The following is a 24079-nucleotide window of genomic DNA, read 5'->3' on the forward strand; positions in this document are numbered from 1 at the left end:
AAATAAACAAACATTTAGTGGCGATGATTATAAGAACCAAATATTCAGAACTAAAACCATTACACTAACAATAAAAGTCTGCTTGAAATAGGCATGACACAAAATCTTACCGAAGCGGATCTTGTGAACTTGTGTCCAACCCTCCAACTCTGCAGCAATGCAAATTCATTCTGGTTTTGCAGCATGAAATCAGAACTGCATCGCTCACACACCACAAGACCAGAAATTCTTTCCTGTGGAAAAGTAGTTCCATCACTGAATGGATGATTTGTACAGCTTTAGAGCTCAACGTACACACACACAAAAGTATCGGGACAACTGACTTTCCCCAGCCATATGTTTTTCTTTCCAGGACACACAAATGTTTAGGACGTCTTTGGATGTTGTAGCATGAAATTTTCCCTTTTGAGACCCGAACCTGTTTCAGCATGACCGTGCCCCTGTGCACAAAGCAAACTCCATGAATGTGAATGCTGACTGCACCCCAGGCCTGACTTTACCAACACCCCTGTGTCTGGATGAGCACAAATCTCCACAATCACACTCTAAAATCTAGTGGAACATCTTCCCAGAAGAGTGAAGGGAATTTGAAGAACAAATTGGGACTGAATGTGGAATGCGATGCTCAAAAAGCACATATTTACTTTACCATGAACTTACCAAACCTTTAATTACAGTCTGTATGGTAGGTATGTGCTTTATGTAAAGGTGTCCTGAATGCCCACTGACTTCCACTGTAGGTGAGTGAAGGTTATATGAAGAACTTTTTTTCTAAAAAAAAAAAACTAAAACCAAAAAACTATTACTTGTGCTCTTTCTAATAGAGAAACGAAAAATAAAGAGGCTTTTACTTTGCTGGGGTCAGCCGTGAAACAGCACCCATGGATCACAGAGGGTTAGGGGCCTTACTCAAGGGCCCAAGAGTGGCAGCTTTGGGGATACTGAGGGTTGGACCCCTGACCTTCTGATCGAAATTGAAAATCGATGTTCAAATCTGATATACTCAGTAATAAAATATCAACTCCAAAATATTACTAAAACTGATTTATTAAATAGAAAAAAAAAACCACCTTGTTCATTTTTTAAGGCCGAGTTATTTGTATTTTATCGTCAAACCTGATGTTTACTGTACTTTTATCCGGGGCATTCTGGGAATCTTCAAATGGCTCAGGTTTTGGACACTGATGTCATTTAGGAATGCTGGCTCGTGTCTTTTAATAAGGGAATGTGAAGCGCATTATTCAGCTATTCAGACATTCCATCACTCTGATGTTTACAGTGAGATTGTGCTTCCACTTAAACCACGTCCCATCGCTCACTGCTCACTGCTACTGAGCCACTGAATCATCAGCATGCTGTATGCAGCCGCACTGCATACAGGGGCATCGAGTCCACGCTCAAAATGTCAGAGGTCAGAGTTTTTGCAGGAAGCGGAGCACCAGGTCTCTGAGAGCAGTGCGCAACGGCTCGTTGTTGTCACACACGATGTGCGTCGCGTCCTCCTCCAGCTGGATGAGCGCGTCCTCGGCCTGCAGGTGCAGGATGTGACCGTCCGCCGTCTCCTCCACCTTCACCTCGGAGATTCCGCTCTGCCCACAAACAAGAACAAGAGGTGGAAAGTAACTTACTATTATATTTAATCCTGTTACTGTAATCGAGTCATTTTTGGTGCACTTTTACTTTTTCAAATCTGTCATTTTACTTTTACTTATGTTTTGTGTGAAGTATTATACTTTAAATCATGTTCGTTAAAAAAAATTAAATAATTCAAGAAGAAAAGAAACTACTGCACTGATTGGTTGATGGGCGCATCAACTCACAACTCACAAGAAAGAAAGATGAAGACGGACCAGACAGACGCCATATTTAGTGCACTCACTGAGTTCTGAATCTGCATTTGCGATTTCTCTTTATTTATTTATTTTTTTTATAAAAAGACAAAATATATTTTTTTTTGTTATTGTACTTTTGTGATGTCTAATTTGTAAAGGTGTTGCTTTCAAAATGAAAAACTAGTATGAGATTTATATCTTCCCCCCCCAAAAAATCTAAATAGTATAAATAGTGAAGTAAAGTACAGATACCCTAAAAATCTATTTAAGTACAGTAACTAAGTATTTGCACTTCGTTACTTTCCACATTATCACCACCCTGTGTCTTAGTGAGAGGGGGCTGTCTGACCTCACCTGATCTGCAACATTAATTGATTCAAATTCACATAAACAAAACTTAATACTTGTTTTTATTTAAATTTTTTTTTACACAAAGCTGATTCTACAATACAGTACATTTAGACCAGCATTTCTTTAAATATTTTCCTAGCAAGGGATCCATTTGCTGTAATTTCACATTCCCTCAGTGCACATTTATTTTAACAATCCACACATTATTTTATGACCCATTATTTAAATGTGTACAGTGCTACCTGTTCAAGCTTTATTTTCCTAAACTCTTTGATTTTGTGATTAGAGATTTCATTGTATCCTATTCTGCTCAGGATGATTGTAATGATTATAATAACTCAATAATAAATATAATACTTCTGATGAACCTAATGTTTAAACTAATTAGACTCAGCCAATCAATTTAATCAAATAAATAAGTATGAGATGAGTAGAGTAGAGAAGAGAAGAGCTTTAAACATGTACTTTATAGCACAGTAAAAATCGCATATTCCAGCGATGTTGGGCGCTGGGATCAGAGCACAGGGTCAGCCATGTTATAGTGCCCCTGCAGCACAGAGGGTTAAGGGCCTTGCTCAGGTGCCCCACGAGTGGCAGTTTGGCAATACCAGGGCTTAACCTACTGACTTTGCAGGCCTGACTTCGCAGTTTGGATCAGGTTTGGTGCTCGTATATTTGGTTTTGCATGAACAAACTACACTAAACTTTACTGCATAAACATAGCTCTCTCTCACTGAGCATCCCAAAGGTCCATCAATAATGTATATGGAGCATTTGACTGTATAGAGTTTTTGATATGCGCTCTTTATCAGCATCGTCCTTGCTCTCTCTCTCTCTCTCATATACACACATACCCCTAATCCTGCCAGCTTTCCATAGGCAGTTAGCATATCGATCATGCACTAATGAAACTGGAAGGCGGGCATGCTGCAGTATTTTCTGCACTGATTTTATAGGCAGGCCGTCTGACCCGCCTGAAGAGACCCTGCTGCGCTTTTAATTAGCTGGAAATTGAAGACGTGCTGTATGTTTTAGTGCTTAGCCTGCACCTTCGAATCTAGGGAGCTTCAGAGTACTTTGTTTCCCACGACTCTTGGCTGTGCAGCCTGAGAGGGCCGTCTTATACAACAGATATAACCTATATAACTCAGATCCCACTTTATCCCAGATAAAAACAAGTTCGCAGACTTTCGCTCTGCACTTAATCCTGCATATACAGCAGTAAAAGATCAGCTCATGTCTTACTGTTGCAAGTTTACAGGATTTTCAACTGCTTTTTTTTTAAATGCCGAAAGGAAGAAGTTGCAATGCTGATTTTACATTTTTACATTGTTTAACTCTCAACTCAGATTTTTCACCCATCAATTAACATTTTCCCAGATCTAGAACTTAACGTGGTCATTTTGTAAACTGTCAGTTTGCATACAATTAATGAAACAGTTCTGTCCATTTTGCTTACAAATAATGGACAGAAAATGTTTTTATAATTTTTTTTGTAATCGTTGAAATGGTGAAATTCTCTCCGAGATGTTTATTTGCATTGGTGAATTGAATTGGAACGAGTCTCCAGTGTCAGCACGTAACAACCAGCGTTTCTGCAGGTTTTGTTAACTCAAATGTATGACTTTTTAAAGACCATTTCAAGAAAATTAAGAATGGAAATTAAGACCTATATCACGACATCGAAAACACACAAATAGTTAACAACTGGCCTTTAACAAGCTCAAAAATCTTAGACTTGGACTTCCCCGTAACCCGAAAAACAAAATCCATTTTACCTCTGTGGTACAATCAAAGAGGGATTCATCTCAATAACAGAAAGCCGATTGGCTGTTGCATGTTGGTCTCATTTGTAGTCGTAATACAGGGAATTATATTGAACGAAAGAACTACAGCACAGGAACAAACAAACAAACATTCTAAAGACATGCAGGAGCATTTCAATGAGCATTAAAAGGAATCATTACATGGACATCAGAAAAGTTTTAATTTTAAATGGTTTAAGAACAACCATTATAAAAAATTTTTAAGACTCGACAGAAACTCTTAATAACAGCCAGAAGTAATGTCAAGTAATGTAAAGTTTTTGGACATGGTAAATTCTTCAGGACGGCGGGTTTGGGGGCTTCTCTGTCTGATGACAAACTGTGATTTCTTGTCTTATTAACCTCACAAGAGAAAAAGAAAAGCATGAGAAGGAGAGTCTGCTATAATGCACTGCTAGAGCAACATTGAAGAGTAAACAATATGCTTTTAATGACATTAACATTTAGTGCATTCTGAGAAAAAAGCTCAAATTTTCTAATGCTGCCCGTGAAAAATAAGCAGACTTCTTTCAGCTCACACGGATAATATAGTTACTCTCTTTCCACTTTCATTTGTTCAGACTCCACCTCTCTGCCTCAATTTAGAGTGCCATCAGAGGTCTAATTCTCGAATCCCACAGCCTTTATCTAGGTGTCTGACTCTCAAACTCACACACACACACACACACACACACACACGCACGCACGCACAAAAATGGACCGCAGCTTTTTTGTTTCTTACGTCACTACTTACTTTTCACTCCGAATCATTAGGAGCTGGTAATGGAAGAGGAATGAAGCGCCTTGTGCGCACACCGTGTCCGCTAGCACTCTCTATATTGCACACGCGAGACCCATACGCTATTAGAAGTGGACGGCTTCATCCATTACCCTCCATCTCTCCGTTCTTAATGGGGATTTAACAGTAACACAAACAGGATTAAGCTGCACTAATTCCCTGCCCCTGTGGACGTGCACGGCCCCGAAACCATCAGCCGGCATGATAAAAACGACACAGCAATAATCAGAAGCTTCATTAATGTAGCACTTTTTGTTCATATCCTGTAGCAGATTAAACAGTAAATTCAATCCGATCGGTATGTTCAAGTCGAAGCCCGAATTCTCGGAAGAAAAACTGAAAATCGACTGCTGCGAACCTGCTACGACGTAATGGTTTAAGAAAACAAAACGTCGCAGAAATGGTTTTATTTTGGTTTATTTGTAACCTTACTGTGGCTGCTTATGAAGATCCTATTGGGTTTGGAGTAAACAGAAAACGCAACAGCAGTGCAGCATTCCATTGACCTTGTTAGAAGTCATTTACATGTCAGCCCATGTTTGTCTTTCAATAGCAAACAAGTGAGCGAGCTAACTGAGGTGGGGGGATGTGCTATATACACCAACCAGGCATAACATTATGACCACCTGCCTGATACAGTGTTGGTCCCCTTTTGCTTCCAAAACAGTTCTGACCCGTCGAGCATCAACAGCATCAACTTCCTCAGCAGTTTGAGGTACAGAAGCTCATCTTTTGGATCGGACCACACGGACCAGCTTTCACTCCGCAACGTGCAAAATGCTTTTTTGAACTTTTGCCGTCTAGCCGACGCCACAGAGCACCAAGAACAGCCAGGCACAGGAAAAGTTTCTTTCCCCATTGCACAATAAAATAAAACATCCGCGCAATACCACTTTTACTAATCTAAAGCCGTACTTTTTGTGCAGTAATACTTTTCTTTATAAAAATAAAAAAAGTGCAATAATCTTTATACTTGTATTTTTTTATTCATTTTCCTTTTTTATTTCCATTTTAATTTAAAAAAATGTCAGTTGCTTCCGTCACCAAAAAAAAAAATCCTTGTAAGTTGCAAACATACTTGGCAATAAAGCTCTTTCTGATTCGGACTCTGCATCAATGAGCGTTTTGGAGATGTTCTGACAATTTGGCTCTTGTCAAACTCAAATTCCTTACGCTTCTTTTCTTCCAACACGTCGACTTTGAGGGAAAATTTTTTCGTTTGCTGCCTAATAATCTCTCACCCACTAACAGGTGCTACAATAAAGAGAGTGTAATTCACTTCACCGCTCATAATGTTATACATGATCGCTGTATTTTCTGGTATAGTCAAAGATATGGAGATTAAAAGCCGATATCTCTGAATATAGATTGTTTGAAGGTGAGAAGATTACCCTAGTAGTCTTTTCTACTCTCTATAATTAGTTGAAATTATTATTAGATTTTTTTTTTGCATTTCCTGGTTGGAGGCTGGGAATTAACAGGTTGTGACCTCAATCTGGCAAAAAAAAAAAAAAAAAAAAACCTTGCTAGATAAGTGGCTTGTTCTCATCGTGACTGTGGATAGCAATGTGCCATAGCAAAATGCACACAAGCCTATTCGATTTAGATTGTAATTAGATACCGGCTATAAGAAATGGTCACATCAACAGCACAGAAAAATCACATATCCCAGTGTAAATGCGTTCTTTAAATAGGTCCGTTTTTTATTTTAAAAAATTGTACAATTAAAATATTATATTAATATTAAATATATTTATTATTATATTAATAATATAAATAATTATATATAATTAATATATATAATTCTAATAATTAATATAATTATTATATAATAATAAAATGGTAGAATTTTCTTGCTAAAATACATACAAAAGAGAAAGACAGGTGCAGCGAAAAAAAAAAAACTATCAGAACCATATATACGGTACACACACACTAATATATATATATATATATATATATAAATTAAAAAAAATGTATGTTTATTATGCATGCGTGTCCTTACATTTAAAAATAAAATGATACTATTATATAATATAATGATTCCTGGCCTTGTAGCATAATCTATGGCGATTTAAAATTTATATATGAACATTAATTCAGACCAGGTCCAGCGCTCTCCCACCTTGTGCAGTGAGGCGAGGAAGGCCTCCAGAGGCACAGCTCCACTCAGCAGGGGCTTCGGGCTCGTCAGCTCCGGAACCTCGTCCATCAGCCTTTTCCTCTTCTTACTGGGAGCCACAGGAGCAGGCTTGGGCACCAACTACACACATAAAAAAATGCTGCTATTCTTCGCAGGAAGGAGTACAACCTTGAGTCTGGTAAGTACCTGAAGTACTTAGTGAGCACCTAAGAGGCTGTAAGTGCTTGCAATACTAAGTACACACTAAGATGCTGTATGTACGTGAAGTTCTGCTCAGTGTCGGTTCACACTGTCGGCTCCTGTCTAAAGATGATCACAGGAGTTTAAAAAGTGCAGGAAACTGTATAAATGTCATATTGCTTTAAGTAATATTCATATGTTCAAGACAGACCTGATGCCCTAAACACAACCAGATACATTTTAAGGAAAGTCTCTCATACCAGATGGAATCATGAAAGAGAAAAAAAAAACAGAAGAAAGTAATGAATGTGGAACAAAAAAAAAAAAAGAAAAAAGAAATCACATCAAGCTGTGTTGTTCACAATCCGTCCATCTCTCTGACACACACAGACACCATTTCAGTTTCAGTTTTCTCACAGTCTCCCTCAGCCTCCTTCAGGCACTTAGACTGAAACGTGATAAGGTGGTGAGAACACAAGTGCTCATTATCCCTCGTTTTTTTGACAAATTACACACACACACACAAAAAAAAAATCTACCTTTCACACGAAGTAGTGATACGTTTTTTTTTATTATTTGCCCATAGAAAACTGGAAGGTTTTTCTCTCATACTGCACTTATCCTTCAGAGGCTTATCATAAATCACTGTTGAACACAAACCTGAAGGATGTGCTTGTTGTCCTTGGATTGCAGAACCGCCGACACGTTTGCCACAGAGATGCCGGGTTTAATCTCAGATGGTACAAGAGTTTTGGCAAGCTGAAAGCAGAGAGAAAGAGGATATAGATCCTGGATATGTTCCAGCTTTTTTGCAATCTTCTTTCATCTTTGCACTGAAATCAAGCTCCTGTTGATCGCAGATTATCTCGCTCTAGTACTTTTGAAAGAGTTAAACAAGGAAAAATGCCTAAAAACTATTTAAACTTTGCTTTAATTTGGAGCAATGCATTTACACCTGTAAAGTCCTCGGCTTACGATGGAGATGCGTTACAACGAGACCATCGTAACATGAAAATATCATAAGTCGAGGCATGACCTAGCCTACCCCCTGAGTCTTAAAGAATGGAGATCAGTATGGGGTAGTATACTGTAATTTGTTATTAATTAAAAAAATTATAGTACATAATTTTGGTCCCCTGGTGGTCTAGTGGTCTAAGATGCAGCGCTCTCACTGCTGCGACCCGGGTTCGATTCCCGGTCAGGGAACCATCCCCAGCCACTTTCAGTGCCGGTCCCAAGCCCGGATAAATTGGGGAGGGTTGCGTTAGGAAGGGCATCCAGCGTAAAAACCTGTGCCAAATCAAACATGCGGAGGATCCGCTGTGGCGACCCCTAACGGGAGAAGCCGAAAGATAGTACATAATTTAGCAAAACAGCATTTCACTGCACTATAAACTACACAGTATATATGAATGTGGCAATGGGCACATGCATGAGTGGAGGGCGGAGCCGGATGCGCTCCGTTTCAGTGTCTGGTGACACTGATAAAAGGAGAGCGACAGGAGCTGAAATTCAGCTTTGAAATGCAAAAAACACAGTAACAAATATTCGCTTTAACACCGAGACCACATAACTCTGTAGACCGCTGGGGAGAGTAAGGCATCTCACAAGGTGGGAGATGGGTACATCCTGGCAGTGTCCCAACGGATCATACGGGAATTAAAATGCTGCGCAAAAATGTAAATAGTTTAATAATTTTGTAAGATAAAAAAATTTGTGTGTTTTAAAAAGCAACGACTAAACTCCATGAAATCATTCGAAACACTGATAATTAAACATGTTTCTTTCCCTCAGACTCTGAACAGACCTTTTCACATATCGATCAGAAGCTTCGCACTGAAACTTTCCTTAGCAAATTTAGAGGGATCACAGAAAAGAAATATATTTGTTGCATATAAACTAAAATCAAATTGTAAGGTGTAGTAAAAGCCTGTGGTTTTCACTTTATCTTATTAGACACTATTAACATTGTGTGAGAAGCTTTTTAATAAAAGTTCCCCGAAAATATATGATATTTGATATATATGTGAATAATTAGATTTTACCTGAATTGATTGATTTACTTATTTAATAAAGGCATACACACAGACCTCGGGCAGAAGTTGTACACGTTCATATGTGCGATGGAAAGGCAGGTTGAGGACGGAGCATCGGCTGTAAGGCAGAGGTGGAGGCTGGAGCTCCAACATAAGATCAGACCGGTGAGACTGAGAGGGAGGAGGCTGAGTGTACTGCTCTGGACACACCACGTGAAGTGGCTAACACACACACACACACACACAAACACACACAAAATAAAGCAAAAGAAGGAAATAAACACGCAATTGGAGAAACATAAGTAAAACACAGTGATGTGCAGCTCAACCCTGTGTGATTCCTCTCACCAACACACAGAGCGTACAGCAAGGGGAATCACAGTGTGTACCTGAACCTCCTTCAGAAGTTTGGAAACCTGGTGGAAGTTGAGGCGTGTGTCAATGGGGCAGTACACACACTTCATGGCCAGTGGCTGGTAGGGAGCCAAAGCGTCCAAGTAGGAGAAATCAGGCTCTGTACAAAAACGGCACGATACGATAAAATCTTGTGTTAAATCATTTTCCACAGGAGAACTGCTTATGGTTGTTATTTGTATGTACCTGCTATCACATGCTTTCTAATCCTTTTTCTTTTATTTTATCACACTGTCAGTTGAGTTGAGGAAATGTGTCAATCCGAGTTATCTTGCTATTCTTCGAAGCGATTTCAACTAGTATCTTTTTTTTCATAGTCTACAAATTGTGGGAGAATTGATGCTGGGATTAGCAGATAGAGAAGGTAGCAGCAGCGAAAGAGGAGAAATAGAGGGGGTGGTGTATGTGGAGTCTCTTAAGGAATAATCCCTGCTCCCTGTGTGAGCAACTCCCCATTGAGTGTAATTAAATTCAGACTTTTCATGTCATCATCTGAGGTAAAAAAAAAAAAAAGGAACTTCGGAAGGAACGTTTCAGGAAGAGAAACATCAACTTTAAAGTCACCAATGTATATTTAGAAATTTTTAAGTAGACCTGTATGGTTTTTTTATGAAACATTTCATCATTTATCACTCACTGACAAAGAATCAGCATGGATTTAACAGACACTACTCAGCCAGCATGCGTAGCAATAAAAAAAAAAGTGTGCTTTTAAATTTCTTTAGTAATTTTGAGGTCAGCTACTATAAGTAGGTTTATTCCATATAGAGAAAAACTTGTTAAATGTGAATAGTCAAGATGATACGCTAAGAAAATCCAGACAGTGTGTGAAATATGTTCTGCAGTTAGTGTTTAACATGTTTTACTGACTGATATTCCAGCAGGAGCACTAATCATTTTTCATTACAGAAGAATTCTTTTTTCTTATTCATGAAGGTATAGTCCCTTGTTTTTGCTTGTTGTAATCCTGAGTCAGTACACTGATTTAGATTGTAATGTCAAACAATTCATATCTTTGTGGGTCTCCTGTTGAAGATGTGTTGATGTATTAGTGTGTGTGTGCTGACCGGTGAAGATGATGGTGTTGAGGCTGGATTTGCCCCACAGTTCCATGAAGTGTACTACGTCCCCGAAGCGCAGGGATGGATGCCCCGTAAACACCACACACGGCTGTCTGAAGTCGCTGCTGAACTCGCCGTAGATGCTCGGATAATGTTTCAGCTTGTTGGTTTGGATCAGCTGTATATTGAATAAAGTAAATAGCAGATATAAGAGGGGCTACCTCTTTAGCACACAGTATATTTGCTTAAATGATTCAAATGCGTTTTCATTTCCAGTAGAAAACACAGTATGTGATTGTTCACACTTTAAATCCAAAACCTGTTTATATGTTTAATGTTAGTTAATGGCTATTTCCATGGAAAGATTTGAGTTTAGTGGTTAGATACAGTACTTCAGTTTAATGTTCTGTAAGTATTCTAGTATTTTCTTTGGTGATGGATCATTTTGAAAGATTCCTTCATATGTACTTTCTGAATAGAAGAGCTGCCTTGCGTTTTTACATGCTTTGCGGTCCATTAAAGTGTGTTTTATGGTCATGTTTCAAATCTAAAACCTAATATACAGTATAAATGTGTACATTTGTACATGCAGCTTCAGATTTACCTCAGCATGTGGGAAAGGAGGTTCAGGAAGGTAAGCCTTGGACTGTTTAGTCTGACATAGCCTTAAAAACAGAGATAAAGAGACAGAAAAACAGGTACATTAAAATAAATAAATAAATAAAAAATAAAAATAAAGACAGACTGTCCTTGAGACCCTCATACACTTCCATCCAACAATCCATTCTTCAGAGAGTTGAAAAAGAACTTCAGAGGTCAAAGTGAATCTAACTATATTTCCCAAAGCAAGGACATGGCCTTTTACCCTAAGCAAGTAGATTTAGAATAGTGACATGATTCTGAGTGGTTGAGAAATGAGAGAAATTTGTAATGTATTCTACATCTTTTTGACATGAAGGACGAACAATGAACAAAAAATTGTGGTTTTGGCACAGCTGATTTCAAATCAATATTTATGTACATGAAATAGCGAACATGTGGAAAAGGGCTGTACTGGGGACAAATTTTAATCGAGTTCTGATTAAAGCCTTAAATCTTGTCTTTTCAAATTTCCCAAAAGATAATGTGATCCTGCGTGATCACCTTCAGATGAGAAACAGCTATGGCCCTGTATTTTAAAATCCACTGAAGAATCTGGGCTCATTTTTGTCAGTTCTCTAAAGCAGTTCTGTTAAGTAACATAAAAAATAAGCAAACCTGTACATCTATTCTATTTTATATTAATCACATGTTCTTGTATGTGAACTCTAATTACTCACATTACTATACAATACAAGTCATATACACTATATGGACATAATTATTGGGACACCTGACTTTCTCAGCCATATGTGGTTCTTTCCCAAACTGTTTTTCGCAAAGGCACACAGTTGTATAGGACGCTTTGGATGTTGTAGCATGAAACTTTCCATTCATTTGAACTAGGAGACCCAAACCTGTTCAAGCATAACAATGCCCCTGTGCACAAAGCCAGTTCCATGATTGATTTGGATGAAGTTGAAGCTTTGCATGGGTTGGAGTGGAAGATCTCCTGCTATAATTCAATTCATTTTATTTTGTATAGCGCTTTTAACAATGGACATTGTCTTAAAGCAGCTTTACACAGATCACGTGGTAAGAAAGAATCAATAAGATGTTCTTTAGAAGTGTAAGTTTGTCCCTGATGAGTGGTGGCGACTGTGGCAGAGAAAAACTATGAGATGGCATAAGGAAGAAACATTGAGTGGAACCAGACTCGAGAAGAAACCACATCCTCATCTGGGTGGCACCGAATGTCCATTTATTACAGATAAACAATGTTGAGGTATACAGTGATGGTGATCAGATGCAAACTGTAGTCCTAAATCCTAAAATGTAGCAGACTGTTCACATTAAGTACAGTCCAAATTCATCCTCAAAGCTCCTGTCTACAGAGATCTGACCTCAACCTTATTGAACACCTTTGGGATGAATAGGAACAGTGACTGCACCCCAGACCTTCTCACCTCAACGACATCAGTACCTGACTTTACTAATGCCCCTGTGTCAGAATGAGCACAAATGTCCACAAGCACACTCCATAATCTAGAGGAACATCTTCCCAAAAAAGTGGAGGGAATTATAAGAGGAAATTGTTACTAAATGTGGAATGCAATGCTTAAAAAGCACATACTATACTTATTACATGTGTCCGCAAACTTTTGGCAGCGTATTTGGTGCAAGAACCTTCTATTATTTCGCACTTACTTTAGTTTCAATGAAGAAAATGCTGGAAACCATAAATTTCTTGGCAGGCCAATAGAATTTAAGAATGAACTGTTTTTTTTTTTTAAATATCTAAGTATCTGTTTGTCATCTGATCCATGAGATAAATTCTGGATCTAATTAAAAAGACAGTAATTAGACTGCATACCACTCTGAGAAAATCTGGGAGAACTCCAGTGAGCTGTTGGCCACAGGTGAGATGAAGTAAAAAGGGGTGTTGCCCAGATTAGCAGAATCCATGAACTGGTAGAGGCACTCCAACAGGTCGTAAATCACACCAGAGGAGTAACACGGCACCAAAACGTTCCCCCCAGCTCGGACTGTCATTGCTGGGAAAAAAAATAGAGAATGAAAGAATTAAAAAAAGGTAAGTGAGAATAAGATCAATCAAGCGAGCATACAGAAGTGGGTTTATGATTCACTTGCAAGGAATGCAGTTTGGTGATACTTCACACTGACAGAAATAAGAGATCTGATCTGTGCGTGTGAAATGCTCCCTGTCCATTAGCCATTTGCATCTACTGTGGGATTTCAAGTGCACTGAATGTTCTCCATTCGGCTTTCAAACATGATGTGGCAAAATTTTTATTATTGAGGGAAAACAAAATGCAAAACTACATGGCCCTGTGTGAAAAGGTGTTCAGCCCCTAAATCTAATAACTGGTTGCTCCCCCCCCCAAAAGCAGCAACAACTGCACTCAAGCTTTTGTGATAACTTACAATGAGTCTGTTACAGCGCTGTGGAAAAATTTTGGTCCACTCATCTATGCAGAATTGGTGTAATTCAGCCACATTGGAAGGTTTTCAAGCATGAACCGCCTTTTTAAGGTCATGCCACAGCATCTCAAAAGAATTCAGGTCAGGAGTTTGACTGGGCCACCCCAAAGTCATTTTGTTTTTCTTCAGCCATTCAGAGGTGGACTTGCTGGTGTGTTTTGGATAAGAACCCAAAATCGCTTCAGCTTGAGGTCACGAACAGATGGCAGGACATTCTCCTTCAAGATTTTTTAGTAAACAGCAGAATTCATGGTTCCATTTATCACAGCAAGTCTTCCAGGTCCTGAAGCAGCAAAACGGCCCCAGACCATCACACTACCACCACCACATTTTACTGTTGGTATGATGTTCTTTTCTGAAATTCGGTGTTACTTTTATGCCAGACGTAATATGACATACAGCTTCCAAAAAGTCCAACTTTTGTCTCGTCAGGCCACAGGGTATTTTCCCAAAAGTCTTGGGGATCATCAAGATATTTTCTGGCAAAACTGAGACAAGCCATTATGTTTTTTTTGCTCAGCAGCGGTTTTTGTCTTGGAACTCTACCATGCTGACTATTTTTGCCAAGTCTCTTTCTTATGGTGGAGTCATGAACACTGACCTGAACTGAGGCAAATGAGGCTGACATTAGTTTGGATGTCGCTGTGCTCTTGGGGTAATTTTGGTCGGGCGGCCACTCCTGGGAAGGTTCTCCTCTGTTCCATGTTGTTGTGGTTCACTGGAGTCCCAAAGCTTTAGAAATGGCTTTATAACCTTTTCCAGACTAATAGATCTCAATTACTTTCTTTTCTTATTTGTTTCTGAATTTATTTGGCTCTCGTCATGCTGTCTATCTTTTGAGGGTCTTTTGGTTTACTTCACTTAGTCAGGCAGGTCCTATTTAAGAGATTTCTCGATTGTGAACAGGTGTGTCAGTAATCAGGCCTGGGTGTGGCTGGAAAAATTTAACTCAGGTGTGATAACAGTTATAACAGGGGGAGGGGACACTTTTTACACAGGGCCATGTAGTTTTGGATTTTGTTTTCCCTCAACAATAAAAACCTTCATTTGAAAACTGCATGTTGTGTTCACTTGTGTTATCTCTTACTAATATTTAAATTAGTTTGATGATCTGAAACATTCACGTGTGAAACACTTTTTCACACCACTGTACATACAGTATAATATTTGGTAGCTGCTGCTGTCTCATTTATTCCCCCCAAAACACTAAACAGAACGTTTTTTCATATCAGTGCAGGTAATAAATGTCTGTATACACAAAGTGTGTGAGCAGTCTTCCCTCAACTGACCCAGGTTGCTGCAGAATTCACCCAGCATGCCGTCCGGATTGGCCGTGGGAATCTGGGTCAGGCCGGTAAGGATCAAAACATCACTGTTCTTCAGAGAGCTCTGGTCCATGGGCTGCATAAAACACGAGACGGCTGAGTCGAAACAAAACCCTGCTGCTTTGCCATCCCAAAATACTCGATCAGCAGAAAAAAAAAAAGCTAATGATACCCTGGAACGTTTTAGTGTAAGGTTTCATGCATTTCACAGACGTGCAGCAGGGTAGTGACTGAGCTCAATAAAGTGCTGACCTGAGGGTGTGTGGTGAGCAACGACGAGCCGGAGACATAGGACACTTTCTCATAGTGAGACTGGATGATCCAGTTTGAACTGCCCAGGGAGTAGCCGGAGCTCAGAGGGGTGACCTGCACTGCACCAAACAACTCCTAATGTCAGGGAGGAAGGAGAAAAAAAAAAAAAAAATTCACTGTTAATACACCAGATTGAACTATTAGCCATCTCATTTTCTACCTACTATTCCTGAACTTTTAAGGGCAAGCTTTTATTGAAAAAGTATACACATCCTTCACTTAAAAAAGACTCTGGTAAAAGTTGAAGTACTGACGATACTTTTTCACTCAAGTTAAAGTAAAGAAGTTTGGGTTCTGGCATGTACTTAAGTATTAAAAGTAGCCATTATCTGGACCTCACGTCATAATATATTTATACAAAGAATTTAAGATGTTGTTATTTAATGAATGTATTCAGGCTGAACATCCACCATATAGAACACAAGCAGAGAAAAGCTGATGATGATCATGTGATCAGGAATGTCTCTGTTCTCAGTCATGTTTACATCACTGACTCCCTCTGTCTCATCCACGTTTACCCCAAACTTCTTGTTGCCCTCTGCCTTGCTTGTTGTTCACTTCGTAAACTAGTCTGCATCTGTGGTGTGTGAGGGCCAGGAAATGATGCACCGGTGGTAGATTGAAAAATCTGCGCAATACCAAGAATCAGGTTGACGGACTGAAAACGGCACGAAATGAGACGGAAAAATATCGATCATGTCACAGATTCAAACTAAAATAACGAGCCTGTTTTTAAAATGTAAGAAGTAGAAAGTACAGTTTTTTGTGTAAAAATTTACTGGTACTAGAAAAATCTACTTAAGTACAGTAACAAAGTATTTCTACTCTGGTCATAATGTTATATTGTTATAATGTATAAGGAATTGGTGAAATTCTGTCAGTAACACTGCTTGCAATGAGACCAAATTTAGCAACGACTGCCGTGTGATGCAGTCTGATGCAAAGTGCTGGTACTGTTGCCAGACCAAAGTTGATTATGCAGACCATGTGTGTTTTGTGTCATTAAACACTTAGAAAAAGTAAATGTCATGACATTTAAATAAATAAATTGATGTGACCAAATTCACCTTGTCCAGGCTGCTTTCTGTCTGTCATAGCTAGTCTTGCTGGAGTCCTTACTTGTACCCTGGTCATACTGCAGTGTCCTTATCTATTATCTATACAGATACCTAATAATGCAAGCTTTACTCTCTCCCAGTAAGAGACTCCCACAGCCCATCCTATCGAGTTAAACATGCTCCTGAGATACATATAATCCTGTCTCTTTCTTTCCAAACCTGCCTGATTCATCCCGACACCCACCCTGCCACCCTTATTATTATTATCAATAATCTGCTGTAACAGTTCAGGACTACAGTTGTCATGAACAGTTTTTGCATTCGAGTCAACCAATGATGGAACTGTAATGAAAGGACATTCGTTGTCAATCAGATGAGAATCTGATTCCCTTTTGAGTCTGGTTCCTCTCAAGGTTTCTTCCTCAGATAATTCCACGCTGTCTCCATTGACTTACTCATTAGGGATAAACAGAGAAGAGATAAACTTATATGGACTGATTTAGACATTTGAAAGTTATATTTCGTAAACTGTTTAATTCTTTGAATGCCCATCGTTAAAAACGGCATTCAATTAAAATGTAACCGAATTGTCCGTCCCTACTGTCAACAAATGTCCATAAACCAGACGGTTACTAGAAGATGAAAGTACATCTAAAAGACTCGATGCTGAGCAGGTGCAGTGAAAGCGAATTGGTGTGTGATGGATGCAGTGGCGTACCACTTTCTGCGAGTAGCCCACCAGCTGCACTTTACTGAGAGCAGAGTTCACTTCCTGCATGCTATAGCACTTCTTCCACGACCACACCTCCACTGCGTCCTTCAAAGGCCCAGGCAGCATCCTAAAAGCGCGCACACGGCACAACACGGCATCGATTTAATGCAGCAAGAGTAAACTGGGGGTGGTGGTGGTGGTGGGGTTCGGGTTTCATCATCATCATGCATATTTATAAACGCTGACATTTCTCATGCGGGTAAATGTGCAGAGATGTCATAGAGCATTTTTAATAATTAATTAGGCATTAAAAACTTAACCAATTTAATACTCTAGACATAACTTTAATGGGTTAAAATGTTATATACAGTTAAACTTAATCTTGTTTTTTTTAAACAGATTTTATACCTTTGTATTTCCTTGTTCTTCCAGCAAGTGGCAGTCTGAGCCTTTGGAACTCTTTCCATGAAGTTAACCAGCTCCTCCATCAGCAGTCTGTCACCAAGAAAAACCAGAAATGAATTTAAGCAGCAACATCCAAAGGTTAATAAGATTTCCTATATTTATCAGGTTAATACTATAGAAAACAGAGCATTAGGTCGCTTTCAAATAGAATTTTTTTTCCCAGCGTTTCTTGCAAATGGAAATACAATTTCTTGGCACAGTTACTGTTTTTCAGTACGACAGAGATAATGGAATGTCAGCTTGCAAGTTTGATGTGAAATGTAATGACACTGTAGTTGTATTTAGATTTAACTGTAATTCTTCAAATGTGGCACTTCTAACTAAACCTTTAGATTGTTTTTTTTTTGATCTACTGATTGGTGGATGAATTAGATTTTTTCTGATCTGTTTAATATTGGATTGGGTTTTTATTGATAAGTTTCATGAACTTTATGTCTACTGCCTTTTTGTCATATCCATTCGTCTCCATGTTTGCTCTCTCAGGTTAAAGACAATTGCAACTGATACACCCTCATTGTTTAAACAGAGGAATTGGGTGTACATGGTGTACACAAGAAAGCAGGATATCCTGTCTCATCATATTTCAGTCCAGGAAACATCTGGAAAGCCTGACTTCATGGTGACAACCCCAGGGTTTCCATGTCGAGCAGTTGGTCAGAAATTACAATCGTATCCAAGTTGGTAATTTAAAACGGGCTGTAATTGAGATGCAAACTACCTGCCGATCTGGAAGGTGGGCTCGGTGGCGTAAACGGTGCCTGAGAAGCTGGTGCGCTCGGTGATGTAGGGCAGAGCCATCATGCAGTGATAGTTAGAAATCAGGATGACGTCGATAGTCGACAGGTCCAGCAGCTCTCTCTGGAGGGAAGAAAATACTAAACCTTTCAACCTTTAAATCTTCACGTAAGAGCGTTGTATTGATGTTCGAATTTTAAGCTTTAAACCATATTAGTTCCACATGGAAAGAAAAGGTCATTTTTTTATTCATTACTGCTGTACAGTAGATTTGAGTTTTTAGATTCATTATACCAGTATTTACAGACTAGGCTACAAACACACTGTCTGTGCCGTAATATAAAAGAACCTGTAGAAATAATGTCAGGAAGTATGAGCACTAAACGCATTATTATAAACACCTGCTTCTTCTGCCAATCAGCCAATTGTGTAGCAGCAACACAACTGCACATCTGGCACAGGTTTAGAACTGTGTAAATTAAACATCAAAATGCAAGGCAGGGAAAAAAAAAGTAATTTCAGTGATTTTGACTGTAAACTTTTGAGTATATCAGAACCTGCTGATCTCCCATGGCCTTTTTTTTTTTTTACGTTTTCACCACTCTTTGCAACCATGGTGAGCAGAAAAGCCTCTTAGCATGTTTAACTTTAAGATGGACTGACTTCATCAGAAGAAGCACATATCGGTCCCACTCCTGTCTGTCATAAAGAGAAATTTGAGGCCATGGTGGGTACAGGTGTACTGAACATTAATGATGCATTTATTTGTATGTGCATTCTGATAAATTGGAAGTGAGGGGAAACCATGTAAGTATGGAGGCACTACATTTATATTAATGGCATTTAGCAGCCCTTATCCACAACGACTTACGACTGAGCAGTTGAGGATTAAGGGCCTTGCTCATAGGCCCAGCAGTAGCAGTTTGGTGGTGCTGGGATTTGAACCTATGACCTTCCGGTCCAGAGTCCAATGCCTTAACCACTGAGCTACCACCTTCCTAACAACTTTGACCAAACAAATATATAAATTTACAGATATTGGTACAAAAGACGTGAAACAGTTCAACTTTATTTTCATTGAAAAATCCTCCCCTTGCACACTCTTGCAATCTGGACAGTAAACTTTCAGCTGAAATACTCTCTTATAAAACTTTGAAGAATTTCTTTACTAGTTGGATATTTCTTTCTGGCCTTGTGGTGCAGTGACTGGACAGGACATTCCATGATAAAGAACACTCCAGTCGACTGTTTGCTCACTAAATAATGCGTACAATGATTTGAGCATGTGCTTCGGGTCATCTTCTTGTTGTATTGAGAATTTGGTTACAATCAGCAGTCCATATGGAATTGTGTGGTATTGAAGGTTCATGTGGTTGGTTCAGAATTCCTCTCACCCAGAATAAGTCTCCAAACTTCCCTGTTTCGAAACAACCCCAAACTATTAAGCTTCCACCTCAAAGTTTGCTTGTGGGTGTGAGGCAGTCGTCTAACATCATCTCTCCTGTTTTATGTCTTACACAAGTTCTTCTGTCTAACTGGGCTCATCAATCCACAGAACTTTTTTCCAGTCATTCACTGTCCAATTCTTGTGTGTTTTTACACTTAGTTTGTTGCATATAAACAAATGTTAACTGCACCAAACATCTCTTACCTCATGCTGAGATCAAACTGAAAGAAAAGTCCTGACAGGAGCTTTAAAAACAGAACTATAAAATGTTTATTTATGACTCGTGAGGAACTTCATCTGAATAATATTTCATATTTAGCCTTACTTTCAGGGGAAATGCGGTAATATGTGCTTAGTGTTATCTATTGACTTATTACAAATGGTGGACTTCGTTCATATGCAGATCCGAGAGAAAATTGAGATAATAATTACACAGTTCCTAATGATTATTACTGTCACTAATACATATTGGTTACATTACTATTATCCAACAGGCTTGTCACGTACCTCAGGAAGACAAAACTCTGGCTCGGAGTCCACAAACACACGACCGGCGCACTCCTTTAACTCCTTCCAACACAGAGCAAATAAAACATGCCGAGCGTGCAGTATGTACAGTCTTAAATTTAATACAGATTTTACTGCATGTGTAACAACAATCATTGAGAAATCATGATAATATGCTCACTTTCTCAAGGTTCACTGTTCCATCCTTGGAGACCCATCCTGGGAGTTTGGACAGTCTTGGACTAAAGGTGGCAGAAAAAACGAATCGATAACTCCTTTGATAGACTTAATGGAATATACTTATTATCTTAAAAATGTGTTTTCATGACTGGTTTATCAGTACTATAGAACAACAGAAATGGGTTTGAAAAAATTGCCATAGATCCATAAATACTTATGTAACCAGTTGAGAAATTGGATTTATTGATAAATTATACACAATTATTGCCACATTATTAATTGTTGGCAATTTATAGTACGCCATACTTTCTGTAATAACATTTACTTGCTTAATATACAGCAGATCTGATCAGGAACTCACTTTAAAAACAACCCTGTCACTAAGGTTCTAGATCAGTCCAGTTCTTTAAATGCAAGATTTTGAATGAGAGAACGTCTGGAAATCTAAACCTGTGCAGAAATTTCTAAAGAGCTGAGAAACTTTGTTAAGGGTGTCTGAGCAGGAAGACTCATTTACATTTTTGGCATTTGGCAGACGCCCTGATCCACAGCGACTTGCATTTATGACTTTGAAATATTATTTCTACAGCTGAGCAGTTGAGGATTGAAGCCTTACTCAGACTCAGGGGCAGTCACAGCTGCTGAACGAATTCTATGTCTGGTTCGAGGTGCAGAACAACAAGGCGGTGAGGAAGACCACCCCTCCTCCCAGTGACCAGGTGCTCTGTCTAACCACAGCTGAAGTGAGGAAAACTCTATTCAGAGGTAACCCGTGGACGTCTGCTGGACCAGAAAACATTCCTGGCAGAGTGCTCAGGGAATGTGCACAACATCTAGTGGATATCTTCACCGACATCTTTAACATCTCCTGAGCAGCACCATTATTCCTACATGCCTCAAGACGATGACCATCATCCCCGTGACGAAGAAGTCTGCTGTCTCCTGCCTCAATGACTATCGTCCCATCGTGCTCACACCCATCGTAATAAAGTGCTTTAAGAGGCTCACCAAGAGGCACATCAAGACCCAGCTTCCACCCTCACTGGACCCCATGCAGTTTGCATAATGTCCAAATCGCTCTACGGACGATGACATCTCCACGACCCTTTATTTGGCCCTTACCCACCTAGACAACAAGGATGGGAGAATGCGCTTCCTTCAACACAATCATCCCACAGCACCTGATTGAGAAGTTGAGCCTACCGATCCTGAACACCTCCCTCCGTAACTGGATCCTTGACTTTCTGACTGGGAGACCTCAGTCAGTCCGGATCGGATACAGCATCTCCAGCACCACCATACTGAGCACTGGGTCACCTAAGGGCTGTGTGCTCAGTCCACTGCTGTTCACTTTGCTGACTTACAACTGTGTAGCAATGCACAGCTCGAATCATATCGTCAAGTTCACCGATGACCGTGGTGGGTCTCATCAGCAAGAACGGGAGTGCAACAGCTAACAGCCTGGTGTGGAGCGAACAACCTGTCTCTAAACGTCAACAAAAGGAAAGAGATGGTTGTGGACTTCAGGAGAGCACAGAGCGATCATTCTCCACTGATCATCAATGGATCCTTAGTGGAGATCGTCAAGTTCACCAAATTCCGTGGTGTTCATCTGGCGGATAACCTCACCTGGTCACTCAACACCAGCTCCATCACCAAGAAAGCCCAGCAGCGTCTCTACTTTCTGAGAAGGCTGAGGAAAACCTATTTCCCTCCCCCCATCCTGACCACGTTCTACAGAGGGACCATTGAAAACATCTTGTGCAGCTGCATCACTGCCTGGTTTGGGAACTGCACCGTCTCGGATCGCAAGACCCTACAGAGGATAGTGAGGACAGCTGAGAAGTTCATCGGAGTCTCTCTCCATGTCTTCAATACCACTCATATTACATCACTTCATTACCATAAACTGTTTACATGCCGTTTTTGCACATCTTTTTTTGGATTGCTCTTTTGCACAACATTTTGTTTAAATTTTTTGTTACTTACAATGTTCACTTTACATCTTTTACACACCGCAGTGTGCAATATACAACAGGTTTACTGGCGACGTTATTTAGTATTTTGTGTCTTGTGTTGTCTTGCACTGTCCTGTATTGTCTTGCACTGTTTGCACCAGGTTGCACAGGATGCACTTTATGTGGCGAGGACACTTAAAGTCCTTAGCCCTGTGTTTCTGTGATTGTTTTTGTATGTAGCACCAGGGTTCAGGAGGAACGTTGTTTCATTTCACTGTGTAATGCGTCAGCTATATATGGCTGAAATGACAATAAAAGCTTCTTGACTCTTGACTTGGTGGTGTTGGGATTTGAACTCACAAGCTTCCGATCAAAAGTCCAATGCCTTAAGTAGGGATGTGCAATACCACCTAATTTCCTTTTGGAACCGAAACCAAGTATTTCGATACCAAAACGTATATGAAATATTTCAGAAGGTGAAGATGCAGTGATCCAGAGATATATGACCGAAAGACAGAATGCTCACTTGTTTGAATGAACAAAGAATCTAAAATATGAATTACATTTTGGTTATATTCTTCAAATTCTATGAACCTTAAAGGTGCTGTTGATGTCGCCGATGTCGATGTCACCAAATACTGATCTTGACTTGGTTTCGAATCGAAAATAAAAAGGTATTACATGGTATCACACATCCATGTTAGACTTCTAATCAGAATATCTTGAATTCAAATCCAAGCAATACCAAGCTGCCACATCTGGACCCCTGAGTAAGGCCCTTAACCTTCAGCTCCTCTGCTGTATATATAAGGTAATAATAAGCCGCTCTGGATAAACAAAAAAGCCATAAATGTGAATGTAAACAGTGTAACTGACCTGTGCACCAGAGGCAGTGGGAGGAAGCACAGAGCTGAGCTGGTGTCCAGCCCACAGTCCAGCATGATGGTGGTGCATTTAAACTTGAGGACATTGCAAGGCAACGTTGGATGACCAGACAAACAATACTAGAATAATACAAATCATTAAAATTAGAAGAGATAATATGCATGTCCAGAAAAAACACAATCTCTAACAAGTCTGGGCATAAATCAAAATCTATATCCGGATTTTCTGTACATCTGCTTTAATAACAAGTTTAATATAGAACAAAAAAAACCTTTAAATTTTTTTTTTATGCAAACAATAGGAACATATAACCAGGAAAAGCCGGAACTACTAATAAATAGTAAAAATAATTACAAAGTTAATATCAATCCTTATATAGTTTTTAAAAAAGGACGCGCAAATTGCTTTGCGTCCCAAATTGTTCTCGACATTCGCCTAGTCCCCTATGTAGGGTGTAGCAGCTTGCCTACATACACCATATCTAGTGAGCATACATAGTGCATATTCAGACATTTGAGACACGGCCTTTGCATTTAGCTTTGTTAGCCTTATAAAAAAAAGCATGCTAGAACTATTTTAACCTCACATAAACGTTCGAGAGGTGTTCAATAAATATATTTTTTCAACTCACCAATTTCATGTCTGATAACTGTGTGATGTGTTGTGATCAATTCGCACTAACCAGAATGTACTTTATATATTATATAGATTGATAGGATGTCTAATGGTTTAGCTGGGGGATTTAGTTCTTCTTCGGTTGTCTTTGCGCCTGGTTTTGAAAGCGCCACCTGCA

The 24079-nt window shown here is 39.4% G+C and overlaps 1 protein-coding gene across 1 annotated transcript; it reads right to left on the reverse strand.

Moving 5' to 3' along the window:
* Window positions 1-1029: 1029 nt before the first annotated feature.
* Window positions 1030-24076, reverse strand: ints9 (integrator complex subunit 9). The gene is made up of 17 exons (XM_046835756.1): window positions 23918-24076; window positions 23278-23405; window positions 20445-20505; window positions 20264-20326; window positions 18293-18432; window positions 17518-17604; window positions 17116-17236; window positions 15280-15414; window positions 14992-15103; window positions 13074-13254; window positions 11226-11286; window positions 10628-10799; window positions 9536-9660; window positions 9201-9368; window positions 7771-7869; window positions 6913-7050; window positions 1030-1589 (listed from the first exon to the last, which is right to left on the reverse strand). The coding sequence occupies exons 1-17, from the start codon at window positions 23924-23926 to the stop codon at window positions 1413-1415; spliced, it is 1977 nt and encodes a 658-aa protein (XP_046691712.1). The 5' UTR covers window positions 23927-24076; the 3' UTR covers window positions 1030-1412.
* Between the last annotated feature and the right edge of the window lie 3 nt (window positions 24077-24079).

This window comes from Silurus meridionalis, chromosome 23 (genome assembly GCF_014805685.1).
Source record: "Silurus meridionalis isolate SWU-2019-XX chromosome 23, ASM1480568v1, whole genome shotgun sequence".
In the NCBI taxonomy this organism is placed as follows: domain Eukaryota; kingdom Metazoa; phylum Chordata; class Actinopteri; order Siluriformes; family Siluridae; genus Silurus; species Silurus meridionalis.